The following is a 22,916-nucleotide window of genomic DNA, read 5'->3' as shown; positions in this document are numbered from 1 at the left end:
TTATTTGTTGTGTACGTAGAGTAGTTATTAGAATAGTTGTGTACATACAGTAGTTATTAGATTATATGTTGTGTACATACAGTAGTTATCATATTAGTTGTTGTGTACATACAGTGGTTATTAATTTATTTTTTGTGTACATACAGTAGTTATTAGATTAAGTGTTGTGTGCATACAGTAGTTATTTGTTTATTTGTTGTGTGCATATAGTAGTTATTAGTTTGTTGTGTACATACAGTAGTAATTAGATTAAGTGTTGTGTACATACAGTAGTTATTAGTTTATTTGTTGTGTACGTACAGAAGTTAGTAAATTATCTGTTGTGTACTTGGAGTAGTTATTAGATTATTTGTTGTGTACATACAGTAGTTATTAGATTCTTTGTTGTGTACATACAGTAGTTATTAGTTTATTTGTTGTGTACGTACAGAAGTTAGTAAATTATCTGTTGTGTACTTGGAGTAGTTATTAGATTATTTGTTGTGTACATACAGTAGTTATTAGATTCTTTGTTGTGTACATACAGTAGTTATTAGTTCATGTGTTGTGTACATACAGTAGTTATTAGTTAATTTGTTGTGTACATACAGTTTTTAAAGTGTATTTGTTGTGTACCAACAGTAGTTATTTGTTTATTTGTTGTGTACATACAGTAGTTATTAGATTAGTTGTTGTGTACATACAGTAGTTAATAATTCATCTGTTGTGTACATACAGTAGTTATTAGATTATTTGTTGTGTACATACAGTAGTTATTAGATTAAGTGTTGTGTACATACAGTAGTTATTTGTTTATTTGTTGTGTGCATACAGTAGTTATTAGTTTGTTGTGTACATACAGTAGTTATTAGATTAAGTGTTGTGTACATACAGTAGTTATTAGTTTATTTGTTGTGTACGTACAGAAGTTAGTAAATTATCTGGTGTGTACTTGGAGTAGTTATTAGATTCTTTGTTGTGTACATACAGTAGTTATTAGTTCATGTGTTGTGTACATACAGTAGTTATTAGTTAATTTGTTGTGTACATACAGTTTTTAAAGTGTATTTGTTGTGTACCAACAGTAGTTATTTGTTTATTTGTTGTGTACATACAGTAGTTATTAGATTAGTTGTTGTGTATATACAGTAGTTAATAATTCATCTGTTGTGTACATACAGTAGTTATTAGATTATTTGTTGTGTACATACAGTAGTTATTAGTTAATTTGTTGTGTACATACAGTTTTTAAAGTGTATTTGTTGTGTACCAACAGTAGTTATTTGTTTATTTGTTGTGTACATACAGTAGTTATTAGATTAGTTGTTGTGTATGTACAGTAGTTAATCATTCATCTGTTGTGTACATACAGTAGTTATTAGATCATTTGTTGTGTACATACAGTAGTCATTAGATTATTTGTTGTGTATATACAAAAAATAGTGAATTATGTGTTTTGTACAAATAGATTATTTGTTATGTACATACAGTAGTAGTTAGATTATTTGTTGTGTATATACAAAAAATAGTGAATTATGTGTTTTGTACAAACAGTAGTTAATAGATTATTTGTTGTGTACATACAGATAGTTATTAGATTATTTGTTGTGTACATACGGTAGTTATTAGATTAGTTGTTGTGTACATACAGTAGTTGTTAGTTTATTTGTTGTGTACTTGGAGTAGTTATTAGATTATTTGTTGTGTACATACAGTAGTTATTAGTTTGTTTGTTGTGTACATACAGTAGTTATTAGTTTATTTGTTGTGTACTTGGAGTAGTTATTGGTTTATTTGTTGTGTACATACAGTAGTTATTAGTTTGTTTGTTAAGGACATACAGTAGTTATTAGATTATTTGTTGTGTACATACGGTAGTTATTAGATTCTTTGTTGTGTACATACAGTACTTTTCAGTAGTTATTAAATTATTTGCTGTGTACATACAGTAGTTATTTGTTTATATGTTGTGTACATACAGTTGTTATTAGATTAGTTGTTGTGTACGTACAGTAGTTAATAATTCATCTGTTGTGTACATACAGTAGTTATTAGATTATTTGTTGTGTACATACGGTAGTTATTAGATTCTTTGTTGTGTACATACAGTACTTTTCAGTAGTTATTAAATTATTTGCTGTGTACATACAGTAGTTATTTGTTTATATGTTGTGTACATACAGTAGTTATTAGATTAGTTGTTGTGTACGTACAGTAGTTAATAATTCATCTGTTGTGTACATACAGTAGTTATTAGATTATTTGTTGTGTACGTACAGTAGTCATTAGATTATTTGTTGTGTATATACAAAAATTTGTGAATTATGTGTTTTGTACAAACAGTAGTTGATAGATTATTTATTGTGTACATACAGATAGTTATTATATTATTTGTTGTGTACATACCGTAGTTATTAGATTAGTTGTTGTTTACATACAGTAGTTGTTAGTTTATTTGTTGTGTACTTGGAGTAGTTATTAGATTATTTGTTGTGTACATACAGTAGTTATTAGTTTGTTTGTTGTGTACATACAGTAGTCATTAGATTATTTGTTGTGTACATACAAAAATTAGTGAATTATATGTATTGTACAAACAGTAGTTATTAGATTTTTTGTTGTGTACATACAGATAGTTATTAGATTATTTTTTTGTGTACATACGGTAGTTATTAGATTAGTTGTTGTGTACATACAGTAGTTGTTAGTTTATTTGTTGAGTACATACAGTAGTTATTAGTTTGTTTTTTGTGTACATACAGTAGTTATTAGTTCATCCGTCGTGTACATACAGAAGTTAGTGAATTACAAACGTTTGTATACAGTAGTTGTTGGATTATTTGTTGTGTACCTATAGTACTGATTATTTGTTGTGAACATATAGTAGTTATTAGATTTATTTGTGTACATACAGTAGTTGTAGTTTATTTGTTGTGTACAGACAGTAGTTATTATTTGTTGTTTACATACAATAGTTATTAGTTAATTTGCTGTGTACATATAGTAGTTATTAGTTCAATTGTTGCGTACATACAGTAGTTATTAGATTTTTTTGTATACATACAGTAATTATTAGTTTATTTTTTGTGTACATACAGTATTCTCGCTTGTCATTTATGATGAAGCAGTGCTTCCTCTTTCGATTCAGACACTTCCCTCTCGTCCCTTCCGTCGTTGTCCACTCATGAAAACACTTCAACTTGATCAATCTTTTTATTCATAATTAAAGTTGATATATGTCATTTGAACTTATTAGCTAGATAACACGCTAGTTATGATCGGAACTGAAACTACCAACTGGTAGTGCCCTGTTTTTGGCCACTACTCCATATTCCTTGGTCACCGAGTGCAGGGCTCGGGTAAAGTTCGTTAGTTATGAATAATATTAGAAGAACTTATCGGTACTGTATGGGCACCCTTCAATGATAGGGTGCCAACTAGGCTCAAGTTAGTTAGTGAGTTAGTTAGTTGTGAACTGTACTACAATTTCTGATGAGTAATGTACACATTTTAGCCATTCTGTTGTTGAGGTACTAAGAGCAGTGGTAGTTAGGGTAAACATTTAGTTAGTGAGTTAGTTAGTTGGAATGGATTCGGCGCAGTGGGGAGAGTGGCCGTACCTGAGGGTTCCTGGTTCAATCCCCAGCTGCTACTAACCTAGTCACGTCCGTTGTGTCCTTGAGCAAGACACTTCACCCTTGCTCCTGATGGGTGGTGGTTATTGCCCTGCATGGCAGCCTCTGCCATCAGTCTGTGAATGGGTGAATGTGGAAATAGTGTTAATGCACTTTGAGTACCTTGAAGGTAGAAAAGCGCTATACAAGTATAACCCGTTTACAAATTAGCTATTTGATATTCATCGGACCCTGAAAGGAATAAGCGATGGCGGTAGAAAATGGATGGATGGATCAGGTTTTGGATTAATTAAAGTTTTTATTCTCTGTCTAGATTCCAAACTGACCACAACAAAAGTTCCCATTTTCAATGGAACCTGGGCGGTTTATGGGTCGTCAAAATCTGAACCGTGTTCCGGAACAGTCCGTGGTACAGCCTGGCAGCGAGGCTTCACACTAGCTCCTCCCCTAAGTGAAGCAGGCCTCGGTACGCGCTTTGCGGAAAAGCCCCCTCCCTTACTCCACACTCGGCACATTTGGTCCCATCTACCGTTTGTGATGGTGGACTTGTTCTTTGCGCAACTGCCTCAGTACCTGTTATCAAATGATTGTAAAGTTTTCGGTTCACCCGTGGTCCACTGCTGTGTCCACACTGGATCTTCCTGCATCTTCTAAAATTGTTCAGAGGACACAGAGTCCACAGTTTCCAAAAACAATTTGAAATGTGAACTCCTAGATGAGCTTGAGCCCAGCGAAGCCTGCGGCGTTTCTGGGTGTTGTTGATAAATGGCTTTCGCTTCGCATAGTAGAGTTGTAACTTGCACACACAGATGTAGCGATAAACTGTAGTTACTCACAGTGGTTTTCTGAAGTGTTTCTGAGCCCATGTTGTGATATCCTTTACACACTGATGTCGCTTTTTGATGCAGTGACGCCTGAGGGATCGAAGGTCATGGGCATTCAATGTTGGTTTTCAGATTCTTTGAAACTTTTGATGATATTACGGAGCGTAGATGCTGAAACCCCTAAATTCCTTGCAATGGCTGGTTCAGAAATGTTGTTCTTAAACTGTTCGACTATTTGCTCACGTATTTGTTCCCAAAGGGGTGACCCTCGCCCCGTCCTTGTTTGTGACCGACTGAGCATTTCACGGAAGCTGCTTTTATACCCAATCACAGCACCCACCAGTTCCCAATTATCCCTGTGGGATGTTCCAAATAAGGGTTTGATGAGCATTCCTCAACTTTCTCAGTCTTTTTCTTGCCACTTGTGCCAGCTTTTTTGAAACATGCTGCAGGCATCTTTATTCCAAATGAGCTCATATTTGCAAAAAAATAATAAAGTTTGCCAGTTTGAACGTTAAGCTAAAGTTGAAGTACCATTGATAGTCACACACTAGGTGTGGTGAAATGATTCTCTGCATTTGAGCCATCACCCTTGATCACCCCCTGGGAGGTGAGGGGAGTAGTTTTTGGTGATTTAACCACCAATTCGAACCTTTGATGCTGAGTGCCAAGCAAGGAGGCAATGGGTCCCATTTTAATAGCCTTTGGTACCTTTGAACTCACGACCTACCGATCTCAGGGCGGACACTCTAACCCCAAGGCCACTGAACAGGTATCTTGTCTTTGCAGTCTTTTCAATTAAATATAAGTTTAAAAGGATTTTCAAATCATTGTATTGTGTTTTTACTTACCATTTACACAACGGGCCAACTTCACTGGTTATGGGTTTTGTACATGAAACGCTATATAACCTCCAAGAGTTAACTCTTACCAGGTCTGGAACTAGTCGCTAATTTAAAACTTGATTTAAAACAATTGGAAAAATGAAAAACTCAGGTCGATCTTTTAGCGTTCAAAGAAACAAAGCAGAGCAACTTCGACCCGTTCTTGGATATCCGTCTTCGGCATGACGGAGCGGAAGGGTTGTGATTTCAGCTGAGCAACGAGATGCAGCTGAGTATCATGAACAAGGTGAAGAAAGGAGAGCTGTCCATCGACGACGCTCTGAAGCAGGCCAGGGAGGACCGAGGGCACTTGCAGAGTGGTCCTGACCAGGTAAGAAGAAGATTCCATTTGCATGTGTTGGCTATGTGTAACAGTGTGGTGTGGCTTTGTTTGGTCTGCGGAAGCAGGAGCAGCTGCCCTCTCAGTACAACTTCAGCGTGCACAAGCACGGACGGTACAGGTGGAAGAAGAGAGTTCTTCAGGTGAGCTTGTGAGAACTTAAGCAACACTCCTCAATTTACTGATGAAATGTTTTAGGGCAGGGGTGTCAAATTCATTTTAGCTCAGGGGCCGTGATACGAAATGCTCGTATCATGAGCAAATGAACGTCTTGCAGCTCAATCCGTCAAAGACCAAGGAGCTGGTCATTGACTTTGGGAGGTCGAGTCCACGGTCACAACCTATTGTGATCGAGGGAGTTGAGGTACAGACCGTGGACTCATTCAAGTACCTCGGGGTTTGGGTGGACAATAAGCTGGACTGGACTGTTAACACGGACCACCAGTACAAGAAAGCACAGAGCAGGCTGTACTTCCTCAGGAGACTGCACTCCCTCAACATTTGTAGAAAACTCCTGTGGATGTACTACCAGTCTGTGGTTGCTAGTGTTCTGTTCTACATGGTAGTGTGCTGGGGGGGCAGTACATTTAAGAAGGACAGCTCCAGACTTGAGAAACTGATCAGGCGGGCCGGTTCTACAATCGGAATGAAACTGGACTCACTGGTGACGGTGGCAGAGAAGAGGACTGTTGACAAACTAGTGAGCATCCTGGATGATGCCAGTCACCCTCTGCATAGTGTTATCAGTAGCCAGAGGAGCCTGTTCAGTTCTAGACTGCTTCATCCCAAGTGCAGGACTAATAGACTCAAAAACTCCTTTGTCCCACACGCCATTAGACTGTACAACTCCTCTCTGGGACGGGGGACGGGGGGTATTAGGATGACAGGGGATGCAAAACATTAACAGTGCAATACGTTTTCATGACATGGTCACTACTGCCTACTTTGTCTTGTTATATTCTTATTTTACTGTTATATTGTTATTCCCATTGTTTTTATTCTTTTTGTAATATTTCTCTATTTTGTTTCATTTTAAACCCCCATTATTTACTTTTTACTTTTTTTTAAATTGATCTCAACTCTGTACACTGCTGCTGGAATTTTAATTTTCCTGAAGGAACTCTCCTGAAGGAATCAAAAAAGTACTATCTATCTATCTATCTGCTTCACCAAGTGGTATCAGGGAGAGGACATGCACTGTTACTTTTTTTAATTCAGTGAATATATTCTATTTCATCTTCTCAGCACTGTTCTTAAAACTCACTTTCTTCCTTCCCATGGTTGAAAAACAAAGGTCATGTCGATCTCTAGCGATAAGTTAAGGCTGTAGTGAGTAAGACTGAACGGTTTGGGCGCCAACTAACTGAGGGATGCTTGTAACTCTGTTAAGGTTAAAACAGGGGGAGATGACGGCGGACTGACACCAGGTGGCGGTAATGTCCAAAGATTTATTTTATATATATATGAACCATATATATATAATAATACAGTAATATAACTAGGGAAATAGAGTGTGAACGAGATCGAAGAGTGTGTATGGTGTACGGCTATGTGCAGGATTTAACTGGAGGGATTGGGGCTTCACGGTGGGAGAGGGGTTAGTGCGTCTGCCTCACAATACGAAGGTCCTGCAGTCCTGGGTTCAAATCCAGGCTCGGGATCTTTCTGTGTGGAGTTTGCATGTCCTCCCCGTGAATGCGTGGGTTCCCTCCGGGTACTCCGGCTTCCTCCCACTTCCAAAGACATGCACCTGGGGATAGGTTGATTGGCAACACTAAATTGGCCCTAGTGTGTGAATGTGAGTGTGAATGTTGTCTGTCTATCTGTGTTGGCCCTGCGATGAGGTGGTGACTTGTCCAGGGTGTACTCCGCCTTCCGCCCAATTGTAGCTGAGATAGGCGCCAGCGCCCCCCGCGACCCCAAAAGGGAATAAGCGGTAGAAAATGGATGGATGGATGGATGGATGGATTTTACCGCAAGTGTTGGAGGTGCGTGTTGAGAGAAGCGGTGCAGTCCGACAAGGGCAAGTCCAGGGGCGGAAGAGGGGTCGAGAGGCAGGAGCGAATCGTCGTCGTCCGGGGCTAGCGAGGAGTCAAAAACCAGGAAGCACGAGGAAGACAGGGAAGATCCGGAAGCACACGACACACAGCGTGACTCGGCGATGAACACAGGGAAGGTACGGAAGGCTATACTCCGGCGCCGGCATGCCAAGTTGTGCAGGCTTATGAAGGCAGGTCCTTCGATACGGGCAAGTGTGGTGATTGTCGGTGAATGATTACAGCTGGCGGCCGCTGCGCGTCCCTGGGCGTGTCCTGAGGTGCGCTCACTGGTGCGCACAGACGGATGAGCGCCGTTGGGAAGGGTCTGAGCCGTAACAAACTCAAATTATTTTGTTTGCAACTTAAAGCACAACAATTGGCCAAGGGACATTTCTTATCTCTAAAAACTCTTAAATTGGGGTACACTGACATGTAGGTAGGTGGGTAGGTAGTAGGTCAGTAGGTAGGTCTTTATTGCCATTGCACAAGTACAACGACACTTTGTTTTCAGCACAAACCTGTTCAAGATTAGATAAACAAACGGTGTACAGGGCTACAGAACAAGAATGCTGATGGGTCGCCACAAGGCGCACCGTAAAAGATGGGGAAAAGATAAACGCTGGGGAAAGATGAGTTTAAAAAATACGATCTAGACTGGACTCCTAAGGGGGAGTGGGGAAAAAAATCTCCATAGCAAAGGACAAATACATATTGCAACGTACAGCTCGATATATTTAGCAACAGAGGGGAGGGAGTGGGGGGCCATGGTGGCTGGCTGCAGCTCTCAGGTGCTGCCCATCCGTCCATTAACCCCTATGGGATTTGCGTCAAGGGCGTCGGATTGGGGGTGGGGTATCTGTGTGTGGCGTATATTTTTTTGGATGCATGTGTGTGTGTAAGACTGCAGTGTGTCTCTGTTCCGCAGCCTTGATGTTGTGCAGCCGATAGTCAACAACAACAGGTGTGTGTCCATGAGAGACTAGAAGGGAGTTTGTTGTGTCTTCGCCGCACTGTCCTTCGGGAGAGTCTCGAAGCCAGGGAAACAATCCAAGTTAGAATGTTTCGTACGCGAGTGAAAATAAAATCTGCTTTTCACTCTAAATAGTCAATGACGGATCCTCAAAATCCTGCGGGGCAGACAGTCTGATGTGATCCAAAATCACAAGTGTCCACAGTCCTTCCCGCATTCTCCAATCATTTGCGGCAGCTTTGGGGTACTTTGAAGACTGCCAGCAACTTCCAATTTGTGAACAAACCAGAGCAAGGCTTACTCCAATCAGCAGATGTCCTGTTGTCATAAGTCTGAAGAGGTAGATATCTTCACGTCCTCGACTGGAAGGTTTGGCAGGCACTTGGCACTCCTTCTTCTCCCAAGAGTCCGCCGTGAGTCCGGCAACAACCGCTCCGTCACGACAAGCAGCTTCCCCCAAACACAAGATCTTGTCAATTCCGTTGAGGCCAGTTAAATAGTTCCGATGTTTAGATTTGGAGAGCAGTACAAAAAGAGGCAACAAACAAGTTGAGACGAGACGAGACAAAGAAGCAAGCAGGAGAGATAAGGGAGAGGAAGGGGGACCGTCCACCCTTGATGATTTTAAGAAAATTTCAAGGCTCGAGCGGAACGGGGTGTGCCAGGACCGGCCTCGAAGACAGCGACAGGTACGTAGATGGCCCAGGTGGGCCTTGTCATTTAATCACCTGTACAAGCAGCAGCTGGGAGAAAAGAGGTTGTTGGAGCTGGAGTGAGAACAAGAGCGTGACGATCACGGACAGAAAAGACAATTGCTGGAAAGTAACCCGCCAAACTATTACAAAATAAAACTGTATTGTAACCCTGATCCGGGCTATCATGTCGGGGCTTGGTGGTCCGAAGAACCCCCTGGAGGGCAACCTCACAATCAGCGTTATCTTTTTAGTGCTAACGAGGCTCAGTGAAACCTTAGCATGCCAACGTAGCAAAGACAAATGTGATGCTAACACAATTTCTTAACCTGATGCTATCTGCCTTAACTCCATCTCAACTATCTAGTTTGACGTCGCCAACAAAACGCTGTGCACCATCGAGAAGGGCATCGTCAAGCGACAACTTCCCTTCGCCTTGGTCAACAGCTGCGACGACGGGATCGGTGCCAGGTTCTCGGTTTCCTTTAAAGGCCACCACGACTACGAGCTGGAGGCCACCTCAGTGCACGACAAGCACAAGGTCTTCAACCTCGACACAGGCGGCCGCACACACCTTTGTACATACATTGACCCAACTGCTGTCTTGTCTTTGGGTGTGTCGCCACAGATCATGCAGCTCGTCAACCAGATCATTTATGGGAACATCTACAGTCATCCTGAAGGGGGCAGCGTAGGGACGACCCAGCAGTCTGAAGCCTCTCAGAGCTTACGTGAAGGCGTCCTCCTGTTGCACAGAGGAGGACTGGCGTCCTTCCGATGGGTCAAGTACGAATACACCAATGGCTTATTTAACAACTCATGCACTCAAATTCTCATAATTTTTGCAAAAGATCAGAATCAGAATATCTTTATTGTGGACCCCGACTTAAACAAGTTGAAAAACTTATTCGGGAACTGAAATTCGGGAGTCTCCCGGGAAAATTTGGGAGGGGTGGCAAGTATTGGATAGAAACTGTTTTTCAGTCTATTTGTCCTCGCTTTGATGGTCTTGTAGGGGCGGTATAGTTCGGTTGGTAGAGCGGCTGTGCCAGCAACTTGAGGGTTTCAGGTTCGATCCCCGCTTCCGCCATCCTAGTCACTGCCGTTGTGTCTTTGGGCAAGACACTTTACCCACTTGCTCCCAGGGTCACCCACACTCGTTTAAATGTAACTTAGATACTGGGTTTCACTATGTAAAGCGCTTTGAGTCAGTAGAGAAAAGCGCTATATAAATAACATTCAACCCAGTGGTGACCTGGGTGGGATGAGTCCCTGAGGATGCTGTTTGCCAATGTTCTTTTGAGTTTTCTAAAACACGCACCTGGTAACTAAGTTTGTACCAGGGTTGTCCCGACACCAATATTTTGGTACCAAAATGTATTTCGATGCCTTTCGATACTATTTTTTTAATAAAGGGGACCACAAAAAATGTCATTATTGGCTTTATTTTAACAAAAAATCTTAGGGTACATTAAACATATGTTTATTATTGCAATTTAATAAAATAGTGAACATACCAGACAACTTGTTTTTTAGTAGTAAGTAAACAAACAGAGGTTCATAATTAGTCTGCTGACGTATGCAGAAACATATTGTGTCATTTATAGTTCTATTATTTTGACATTATAAAGGACAAACTGTAAAAAAAGATGTTTAATCTACTTGTTCATGTACTGTTAATATCGGCTTATTTTCTGTTTTTACATGTTCTATCTACACTTCTGTTAAAATGTAATAATCACTTATTCTTCTATTGTTTGGATACTTTACATTAGTTTTGGATGATACCACACATTTGGGTATTGATCTGATACCAAGTCCAAGATCCTACATTGGTCAAATTCAAAGTCCTCATGTGTCCAGGTACATATTTCCTGAGTTTATAAATATACTATGAATTTTAAAAAAAAGGAAAAAAGATTTTGTGACGATAAAAAATATTGTGTGAATCATAGTATCGACTAGATACGCAATTGTACTTGGTATCATTACAGTGGATCAGGTGTAGATCCACCCATAGCATTTGTTTACATTCAGGCACTCTAGCTTTTGTTAGCGGCGACGACTGTTGTATCCTCCTACGGTGTGTAGTGAATCATGTTTGGCTAATCCTCGTCCTTCAGTGATAATGATACTTGTAAGGAAATCACTTTATTTGTCGCCAAGGAGGCGAGGATTAGTGATTTAGAAATAGCTAAAACCTTGCCGACTGCAGATGGATGTCCTAAAGCACCTCTTCCTGAGGGTGTTTCAGTGTTATAACTTCACATTTATCTTTATTTTTTAGGCCAAAATTGTTATGTTTGCAGAAAGGGAGTTGACGTCTCAGACACCAGGGGGCAGTATGTTCAATGATTTATTTTAGATATATATATATATATATATATATATATATATATATATATACATATATATATATATATATATATATATATATATATATATATATATATATATATCCATCCATCTTATACCGCTTGTCCCCTTTGGAGCCGCAGGGGTGCTGGAGCCTATCTCAGCAGCATTCGGGCAGAAGGCCGTGTACACCCCAGACAAGTCGCCACCTCGTATATAATAATAATAAACAATACTAACGAAACTATTGGACGGAGTGTGTGACCAAAATCCAAGAGGGAGTGGTGTTAGAGTATGTGTGTAGTTAGCTGGAGTGTGTGTTACCAAGAAGTGACAAGGTCCATGTCCAGGTGAGGGTCGAGGACCGAGGAAGGCAGTCTGAATCCGCAGAGGAAAACAACGGGAGATCACGAAAAGGGGAGACTCGGGAAGGCACTGTGGGAGGATAACAAAGACGTCAGGCACAGAGGGAAACGCAGAGAGAGAACAGAGAGCATCAGGCTTGCCGGCGAAGGGGTATTTAAGTTCCCGCACCAATCCCTGGGTCCACTGGTCCTATACCCAACTTGCCCCTCATTAGTTCCAGGTGTGCAGATTGCCGATCGTCTGCAGCCACGGTGTTGCATGGGCGTGTCCTGGCATGCTGCCAGACAGAGTGTTGTCGGACACAGCTGCCGGGGAAAAGCGAGTTCGAGCCCGCGCCGTGACAAAAATGCGTCCATTCTCCCTTTTCTGTCTACGTATTGTGTCTGCTTGTAAGTACTCCGTGATTTTGCGCTGCCGAACATGCTGCTCTGCTCGTAAAACCAGCAATGTTATGCCCTGGAACCGGTACTTTTCAAACACAGTATACAGTCATACCGTTTTTGATTCATTAGTACCGCAATACTATACTAGTACCGGTATACCGTATAACCCTAGTTTGTACGATATCAAAAACCGACATTTTGTTTCAAGCTACGGCAAATATATATTATTTGACCAAAAAAAATTGATGTTCCAGATACGAGGTGCAGCTGCACCGCGGCCAGCTGACGTTGGAGCCTTTCAGTCGACGAGGCGGAGCCGCTGCCGCCACCGCCGATGGCGAGCAGACGTCTCGGTCGCACATCAACACTGTGATCCATCTGTCGGACGGCGACAGCAGCGTCAAGAAGCCTCACAGCGCGGACACCTTCACACTCGTCACGCGCAAAAACCAATACCAGTGAGCGGAAACCATTAAGTCAGTCAATGAAAGCCTTGGGTCGATCAGTCAATGAAAGCCTCGGGTCGATCGATCGATGAATGGTAATGCTTGACTGGACTGTTACAGTTTCAGAGTGCCTGAATCAAGGCCGCCTCTTCCTGGCGGTGTGCAGTCGGAGCGGGACGCTTGGGTCAAAGCCATCGACAGGCTGTGTTCCGACTGGAAAAGGAGGTCCATGTTCGGGGGTGGCGAGAGCCTACGACATCTTAGCATAGCGGAAGACGCAGAAGAGGATGAGGATGGCTCCGATGTGGAGGAAGACCTGAACCCCCCAGCCTCTTTGACGCAGACCACCCCTGACCCAGATGCCCTCCCAGAGTCTCCTCCCAATGAAACACCCATGCCAAGTGAAGCAGTTAGAATACCGCCTCCTCCGCCTTTACCCCTCAAGTTCAAGATTGGCCCGAGAAAGATCCGCACCAAACCCTTCCACTGGGACACAGTCAGCCCCAAGAAGGTACTACATCCCATCATTTTAAGAGTCAAATCTAATCCATCCCAGACCTTGGAATCCATATTATTTTACATTGTTTCTCTGCAGATTGCTAAATCCTTCTGGGGGAAACCGAGTAACCAGAGGATTGAAGTGGACACGGCCCGCTTGTACCAACAGTTTGCCGTTCAGAACCTGGGGTCCTTTGAAGTACCGGAGTCCAGCAACGTGCAACAACACATTATGCTCAACCAGAAGATTGCGCACAACTTCAGTGAGTAAGGGCTTTTTGAACGATATAAAATGTTGGCAGCCCGGTGGAATTAGGCTTGTTCATGAAATATTTGTGATAGGTTTGTTGAAGACGGTCTTCAACGTCGATCGAAACAAAAGTACGTCGTTAAGGACTTAGCCTTGTTTGACTCTGAACACAAAAAATATATACGTTAGGTCAATTGGAGACAAAACTATCAAACATGTACGTTAGATTCTTTTAAGGCTGCAGTCTTTGATGCTTATGAACACATTGGATGGATTTTGTTGAAGACTGCAGCCTTTGATGTTTTACAAAAACAAACATTACATGGGGCAGTCTAGCTCGGTTGGTAGAGTGGCCATGCCAGCAACTTGAGGATTCCAGGTTCGGTCACCGCTTCCGCAATCTTAGTCACTGCCGTTGTGTCCTTGGGCAAAGCACTTTACCCACCTGCTCCCAGTGCCCACCCATCCATCCATTTTCTACCGCTTATTCCCTTTTGGGGTCGCTGGCGCCTATCTCAGCTACAATCGGGCGGAAGGCGGGGTACACCCTGGACAAGTCGCCACCTCATCGCAGGGCCAACACAGATAGACAGACAACATTCACACTCACATTCACACACTAGGGCCAATTTAGTGTTGCCAATCAACCTATCCCCAGGTGCATGTCTTTGGAAGTGGGAGGAAGCCGGAGTACCCGGAGGGAACCCACGCATTCACGGGGAGAACATGCAAACTCCACACAGAAAGATCCCAAGCCTGGATTTGAACCCAGGACTGCAAGACCTTCGTATTGTGAGGCAGACGCACTAACCCCTCTCCCACCGTGAAGCCCCAGTGCCCACCCACACTGGTTTAAATGTAACTCAGATACTGGGTTTCACTATATAAAAGCGCTTTGAGCCACTAGAGAAAAGCGCTATATAAATATAATTCACATTTATAATAAATACAAATGTTTGCAACATTTAAAAATAACCTGGTTCTGTCCAATTTTTGTATCTTTTTTTGTTGCGTCCTCAAAAGTGGTAATAATGTAAGTAATGCACTAGGAATTAGAGTTGTCCCGATACCAATATTTTGGTATATATTTTCAAATGACCACAAAAAATGTTCATTATTGGCTTTATTTTTAACAAAAAAATCGTATGATACATTAAAACATATGTTTATTATTGAATAGAATTTTTTTTTTAATTGAATTATATTTAAATAGCGCTTTTCTCTAGTGACTCAAAGCGCTTTACATAGTGAAACCCAATATCTACTTCTATCTACATATACTGGGGCGGTATAGCTCGGTTGGAAGAGTGGCCGTGCCAGCAACTTGAGGGTTGCAGGTTCGATTCCCGCTTCCGCCATCCTAGTCACTGCCGTTGTGTCCTTGGGCAAGACACTTTACCCACGTGCTCCCAGTGCCACCCACACTGGTTTAAATGTAACTTAGATATTGGGTTTCACTATGTAAAGTGCTTTGAGTCACAAGACAAAAGCGCTATATAAATATAATTCACTTCACTTCACTGTACATGTAAAACCAATTCACTTCATCTAAGTTACATTTAAACCAGTGTGGGTGGCACTGGGAGCAGGTGGGTAAAGTGACTTGCCCAGGGACACAACGGCAGTGACTAGGATGGCGGAAGCGGGAATCGAACCTGCAACCCTCAAGTTGCTGGCACGGCCGCTCTACCAACCGAGCTATGCCGCAATCGGATAATCATTTTGCCATTAAATAAAGTAGTGAACATACTCCTGACTAGTCGGCTGACGTATGCCTTTTAGATATATCCATCCATCCATTTTCTACCGCTTGTCCCTTTTGAGGTCACGGGGGGTATTTAGTTTTCATAAAAGCAGCGTTTGAACTAGAGAGCTTATTTAAAAAATAATGACCTTCTCAAAGCACAATGTGTTATTCCTCAATTCGGCCTGCAGGGCGCACTGTGGCGTCACCTGCAAAAGAAGTGGGCCTTGTTACTCGACCCCCACCCCCCCAAGACCAACTACTCCTTTTCGCAAGCTTTTGTCCTTAAGAGTTGTTCAAAGTGACGTACAACAAGCAAGGCCTCGCACACCTCGTCCGCGCGGAGGTGGGCGACCGGCTGGACGGGATCGGTGTGAATGCGCAGAAGGACAAACAGAAGAGGAGAGCGCACGTTTATGAAATATGGACGCAGGATGTTTGCGGCAGTCGAGATTTGTCCGCGCGACGGAGGATACCTCGGGATTCTAAGCTCCTTGGTGAATGCTGAACAACTTCGGAGCCACAATAGTAGTCATTTCCTGCTCATTGGTCCGGCTGCATATTTAATGCACAACATATTAAATATATGAATTCAAACTATCTTGATCACTGGAATTGTAGCATTTGCGACCATACCGAAGACTATAAAAATGGAGCCAATACCTCCCTGCTTGGCACTCAGCATCAAGGGTTGGAATTGGGGGTTAAATCCCCCAAAATGATTCCCGGGCGTGGCCACCGCTGCTGCTCACTGCTCCCCTCACCTCCCAGGGGGGTGAACATGGGGATGGGTCAAATGCAGAGGACACATTTCACCACACCTAGTGTGTGTGCGTTAGATCCACAATGGACTGGACTCTCACTATTATTTGATATCCACTATGGACTGGACTCTCACACTATTATGTTACTTTCACTATGGACTGGACTCTCACACTATTATGTTAGATCCACTATGGACTGGACTCTCACTATTATGTTAGATCCACTATGCACTTGACTCTCACTATTATGTTAGATCCACTATGGACTGGACTCTCACACTATTATGTTAGATCCACTATGGACTGGACTCTCACACTATTATGTTAGATCCACTATGGACTGGACTCTCACTATTATGTTTGATCCACTATGGACTGGACTCTCACTATTATGTTAGATTCCACTATGGACTGGACTCTCACACTATTATCTTAGATCCACTATGGACTGGACTCTCACACTATTATGTTTGATCCACTATGGACTGGACTCTCATACTATTATGTTAGATCCACTATGGACTGGACTCTCACACTATTATCTTAGATCCACTATGGACTGGATTCTCACTATTATGTCAGATCCACTATGGACTGGACTCTCACTATTATGTTAGATTCCACTATGGACTGGACTCTCACACTATTATCTTAGATCCACTATGGACTGGACTCTCACACTATTATGTTTGATCCACTATGGACTGGACTCTCACACTATTATGTTAGATCCACTATGGACTGGACTCTCACTATTATGTTAGATCCACTATGGACTGGACTCTCACTATTATGTTAGATCCACTATGGACTGGACTCTCACTATTATGTCAGATCCACTATGGATTGGACTCTCACACTATTATGTTAGATCCACTATGGACTAGACTCTCACTATTATGTTTGATCCACTATGGACTGGACTCTCACACTATTATGTTAGATCCACTATGGACTGGACTCTCACACTATTATCTTACATCCACTATGGACTGGACTTTCACTATTATGTCAGATCCACTATGGACTGGACTCACACTATTATGTTAGTTTCACTATGGACTGGACTCTCACACTATTATCTTACATCCACTATGGACTGGACTCTCACACTATTATGTTAGATCCACTATGGACTGGACTCTCACTATTATGTTAGATCCACTATGGACTGGACTTTCACACTATTATGTTAGTTTCACTATGGACTGGACTCTCACACTATTATGTTAGATCCACTATGGACTGGACTCTCACTATTATGTCAGATCCACTATGGACTGAACTCTCACTCTATTATGTTAGATCCACTATGGACTGGACTCTCACTCTTATGTTTGATCCACTATGGACTGGACTCTCACACTATTATGTTAGATCCACTATGGACTGGACTCTCACACTATTATCTTAGATCCACTATGGACTGGATTCTCACTATTATGTCAGATCCACTATGGACTGGACTCGCACTACAGGTGATTTCGATAACCAGGCCCAGGTGGGCAATCTACGCACCTGTCGCTGATCTAGAAGCCGGTCCTGGCACAACCTGCGTCGCTGCAGGTCCGCAGGCCACGCCCCCTCTACATAGCTGGGCTGTTTGCACACTAAAACATGGCTGTTTACATGCTAAACACGGCTGTTTACACGCTAAAACACAGCAGTTGACACGCTAAAACATGGCTGTTTACATGCTAAACACGGCTGTTTACACGCTAAAACACAGCAGTTGACACGCTAAAACATGGCTGTTTACATGCTAAAACATGGCTGTTTACACACTAAAACATGGCTGTTTACACACTAAAACATGGCTGTTTACACACTAAAACATGGCTATTTACACAACAAGATAAGGCTGTTTACACACTAAAACATGGCTGTTTACACGCTAAAACATGGCTGTTTACACACTAAAACATGGCTATTTACACGCCAAAGCATGGCTATTTACACACCAATATATGGCTGTTTACACACTACAACATGGCTGTTTACACGCTAAAACATGGCTGTTTACACGCTAAAACATGGCTGTTTACACACTATAACATGGCTATTTACACACTGAAACATGGCTGTTTACACACTAAAACATGGCTGTTTACACACTAAAACATGGCTGTTTACACACTAAAACATGGCTGTTTACACACTAAAACATGGGTATTTACACACTAAAACATGGCTGTTTACATGCCAAAGCATGGCTATTTACACACCAATATATACCTTTTAAAACACTAAAACATGGCTGTTTACACACTAAAACATGGCTTTTTACACGCTAAAACATGGCTATTTACACACCAATATATGGCTGTTTACACACTAAAACATGGCTGTTTACACACTAAAACATGGCTGTCTACATGCCAAAGCATGGCTATTTACACACCAATATATGGCTGTTTACACACTAAAACATGGCTGTTTACACACTAAAACATGGCTGTTTACAAGCTAAAACATGGCTATTTACACTCTAAAACATGGCTGTTGACACACTAAAACATGGCTGTTGACACACTAAAACATGGCCGTTTACACGCTAAAACATGGCTGTTTACACACTAAAACATGGCTGTTGACACACTAAAACATGGCTGTTTACACGCTAAAACATGGCTGTTTACATGCTAAAACATGGCTGTTTGCACGCCAAAGCATAGCTATTTACACACTAAAACATGGCTGTTGACACACTAAAACATGGCTGTTTACATGCTAAAACATGGCTGTTTACATGCTAAAACATGGCTGTTTGCACGCCAAAGCATGGCTATTTACACACTAAAACATGGCTGTTTACACACTAAAACATGGCTGTTTACACGCCAAAGCATGGCTATTTACACACTAAAACATGACTGTTTGCACACTAAAACATGGCTGTTTACACGCCAAAGCATGGCTATTTACACACTAAAATATGGCTGTTTACACACTAAAACATGGCTGTTTACACACTAAAACATGACTGTTTACCCACTAAAACATGTCTGTTGACACACTAAAACATGGCTATTTACACACTAAAACATGGCTGTTTACACACTAAAACATGGCTGTTTACACACTAAAACATGACTGTTTACACACTAAAACATGGCTGTTTACACACCAATATATGGCTGTTTACTTACTAAAACATGGCTGTTTACGTGCTAAAACATGACTGTTTACACACCAATATATTGCTGTTTACACACTAAAACATGGCTGTTTACACGCTAAAACATGACTGTTTACACACCTACACATGGCTGTTTACACACTAAAACATGACTGTTTACATACCAATATATGGCTCTTTACTTACTAAAACATGGCTGTTTACACACTCAAACCTGACTGTTTACACACCAATACATAGCAGTTTACACGCTAAAACATGTTGCTATGATATGCTGTGATGACGTGTATCAACTAGCTTTTGTGCCAGTGGAAGTTTTCAAACGGAGTGTTTTTATGAGCTATTATACGACCTCTAAATACGTAAACAGCAGGTGGCTGTTTGTGAAAAGTGCCGCCAGGTAACTGCTGGTGTTGTTGAAGGGCGCATGAATAGAATGAAAATTATCATTTTTTTCTGAAAAAAATAAAAATAAAAAAAATAACCCAATCGGACCGCCATTTATTACTGGGTCTGAATATCTAATTCCCTAGACAGCGGCGCCACTTGCCAATTAAAAGAACACCTCTGAGCGCTCTTCAACAAAAGAGGTGGTTATTATTAACACTCTCGGATCTCACTTGAAAGGAAAAGGTGTGCTTTTTGAAAACTCAAAGTGAGTTTTATAAATATATATACATATATATATATATATATATATTTTTAACACATTTAAGAAACGAGTCAGATTGAACTTGATATTCAGACTGTGTGATAGTGGCGGTCTGCTCCCTGTATGATCAGTGGCAGAGCTTGGTCCGCTTGGCCGACAGTAAGTCGGACTCGTTTCCAGTGAGGTTTGGACTCCGCCATGGCTGCCCTTTGTCACCCATTCTGTTCATAACTTTTATGGACAGAATTTCTAGGCGCAGTCAGGGCATTGAGGGGTTCCGGTTTGGTGGCTGCAGGATTAGGTCTCTGCTTTTTGCAGATGATGTGGTCCTGATGGCTTCAACTGGCCAGGATCTTAAGCTCTCACTGGATCAGTTCACAGCCGAATGTGAAGCGAATGAGATGAGAATCAGCACCTCCGAGTCCGAGTCCATGGTTCTCGCCTGGAAAAGGGTGGAGTGCCATCTCCGGTTGGCGGAGGAGATCCTGCCCCAAGTACCTGGAGTCTTGTCCACGAGTGAGGGAAGAGTGGATCGTGAGATCAACAGACGGATCGGTGCGGCGTATTCAATAATGCGGACGCTGTATTGATCCGTTGTGGTGAAGAAGGAGCTGAGCCGGAAGGCAAAGCTCTCAATATATCTACGTTCCCATCTTCACCTATGGTCATGAGCTTTGGGTTATGACCGAAAGGATAAGATCACGGGTACAAGCGGACGAAATGAGTTTCCTCCGCCGGGTGGCGGGTCTCTCCCTTAAAGATAGGGTGAGAAGCTCAGCCATCCGGGAGGAACTCAAAGTAGAGAGGAGCCAGATGAGGTGGTTCGGGCATCTGGATGCCACCCGAATGCCTCCCTAGGGAGGTATTTGGCGTACGTCCGACCGGCAAGAGGCCAAGGGGAAGACCTGTGATACGTTGGGAACATGTTGTCTGTCTATCTGTGCTGGCCCTGTGATAAGGTAGCGACTTGTCCATGGTGTACGCCGCCTTCCGCCCGAATGCATCCAGCACCCCTTGCAACCCCAAAGAAGGGACAAGCGGTAGAAAATTGATGGATGGATTGAAATGAACAACATATGGTAAACATCACATTGTCATGAATGTGCCGGTTAATACTTTAAATGTATACGTGAAGTGAATTATATTTATATAGCACTTTTCTCTAGTGACTCAAAGCGCTTTTACACAGTGAAACCTAATGTCTAAGTTACATTTAAACCAGTGTGGGTGGCACTGGGAGCAGGTGGGTAAAGTGTCTTGCCCAAGGACACAACGGCAGTCGCTATGATGGCGGAAGCGGGGATCTAACCTGAAGTGAAGTGAATTACATTTATATAGCGATTTTTCTCTAGTGACTCAAAGCGCTTTACATAGTGAAACCCAATATCTAAGTACATTCAAACCAGTGTGGGTGGCACTGGGAGCAGGTGGGTAAAGTGTCTTGCCCAAGGACACAGCGGCAGTGACTAGGTTGGCAGAAGCGGGAATCGAACCTGGAACCCACTCTACCAACTGAGCTATACCGCCCCTGCCCAACGTGCGCGTTGTTGGATGTTGCAAAGTGGACATTGGCTAGTGGGCAGCCTACGACAGAGTCGGCTCTCTTGGTTGCTTTGTTGGGTCTGCTCCTGTCTCCTACTACTTTACATTACATTTGTCGCCAAGATTTTGTGGATAAAATAAAATAACTTTAGGGGCTTTTAAAGGTTGCTAGCGTTCGTTTACAATTTAGAACACACAAAAACAGAGAAAGACATGTGTGTTGTTGAAAACGGAGAATGTTACGACACAAACGAGGTCATCGATTGTCACGCAGCGTAACACACAAAAAAAATGTACGAAAATCCATTCCCTCAGGTGTTTTTTTTTTTTTAGCAATTACTTCTGTCTTTTTAATTGGAAGAACGAAAGGCGAGCTCACGTGCCGGTTCGTCTTTGTTCTTGCAGACATTTTCCTCAAAAGCTTTGCGGTGCAGCCGGCGGAGCTGAAGGGCAAACTGTTCATCGTTAACGAGGAAGACGGAGGCCTGTCCGAGGAGCACATTACATCTCTGAGGAGGTAAGACCTTTAAAGGCCTTTTATTGGTAGTCTTTCCTTGCCGAGTCGCGGCCCACGTGGAGAGGCGGGACTCCAGCCTTTGACACTCATACATTTTACAGTGGAGCCAATAAAAAGTGACTTTTTTCTTTTTTTTAGATCTTAGATAAACATTAGCTCGATCCGCGCCACGTTCAGATAAGCTGATAAGGTTGCGTCGACTACTTTTGCTTCCTAAACAGGCTGCAAAGTTCAACAAGGCAGACAGCAAGTGCAAAAAGACGTTCATTACATATCTATCCATCCATCCGTTTTCTACCGCTTGTCACTTTTGAGGTCGCGGGGATGTGCTGGAGCCTCATATCTCAGCTGCATAAGACGCGGGAAAACAAGGAGGCCAGGAAGACCAAGTACACAAGAGGGAAGCCAGAGACTGGGAAAAAATAATGATAATGAAAAGATAATAAAAATAAAAACTAGAAACTAGCTAGAACTAGTATGCATACCGTATTTCCTTGAATTGCCGCCGGGGCGCTAATTAATTTAAAACCTCTTCTCACTCCTGCGCATACCAAAGGCATGCGGTAAAAGTAAGCATTGCGCTAATTATTTTAAAACCTCTTCTTACTCCGGCACTTACCAAAGGAATGCAGTAAAAATGTGAGTGTGATGTAAGCTTGGACCTTAAATCCTACTGAATAGCTCTTAATCTTCTTCCCTTTATGCGATTTCAAATTACCGGTATTGAAATCAGCCTCCTTCATTTTGAAAATGATGACAGGGGGAAGTGTCACTCGTGACGTCACGAGTTTGACCGGGCGGTAATACTAAGCATGCGCTAATTATTTTGCGAAGCGAGTTTGACCCGGCAGTAATTCAAGGCAGGTGCATACTATACGCCCTGCGGCAATTCAAGGA

General features: G+C 42.3%; 1 protein-coding gene across 2 annotated transcripts in view; it reads left to right on the top strand.

The window, feature by feature from the left end:
* LOC133554208 (uncharacterized) overlaps positions 1-22,916 on the top strand; it is a 67,029-nt gene that overhangs the window by 3,044 nt on the left and 41,069 nt on the right. The window contains exons 2-9 of one of the 2 annotated variants that reach the window (XM_061902677.1): positions 5,534-5,653; positions 5,731-5,805; positions 9,731-9,904; positions 9,992-10,149; positions 12,722-12,925; positions 13,034-13,424; positions 13,509-13,674; positions 21,908-22,019. In XM_061902677.1, coding sequence (XP_061758661.1) covers positions 5,534-5,653; positions 5,731-5,805; positions 9,731-9,904; positions 9,992-10,149; positions 12,722-12,925; positions 13,034-13,424; positions 13,509-13,674; positions 21,908-22,019 — 1,400 coding nt within the window. Of the gene's footprint in view, positions 1-5,533; positions 5,654-5,727; positions 5,806-9,730; positions 9,905-9,991; positions 10,150-12,721; positions 12,926-13,033; positions 13,425-13,508; positions 13,675-21,907; positions 22,020-22,916 lie in introns of both variants that reach the window. The other variant, XM_061902676.1, reaches the window with a different exon arrangement.

The sequence above is a fragment of the Nerophis ophidion genome, linkage group LG06 (genome assembly GCF_033978795.1).
Source record: "Nerophis ophidion isolate RoL-2023_Sa linkage group LG06, RoL_Noph_v1.0, whole genome shotgun sequence".
Taxonomy (NCBI): Eukaryota; Metazoa; Chordata; class Actinopteri; order Syngnathiformes; family Syngnathidae; genus Nerophis; species Nerophis ophidion.
This window is presented reverse-complemented; position numbering and strand designations above follow the sequence as displayed.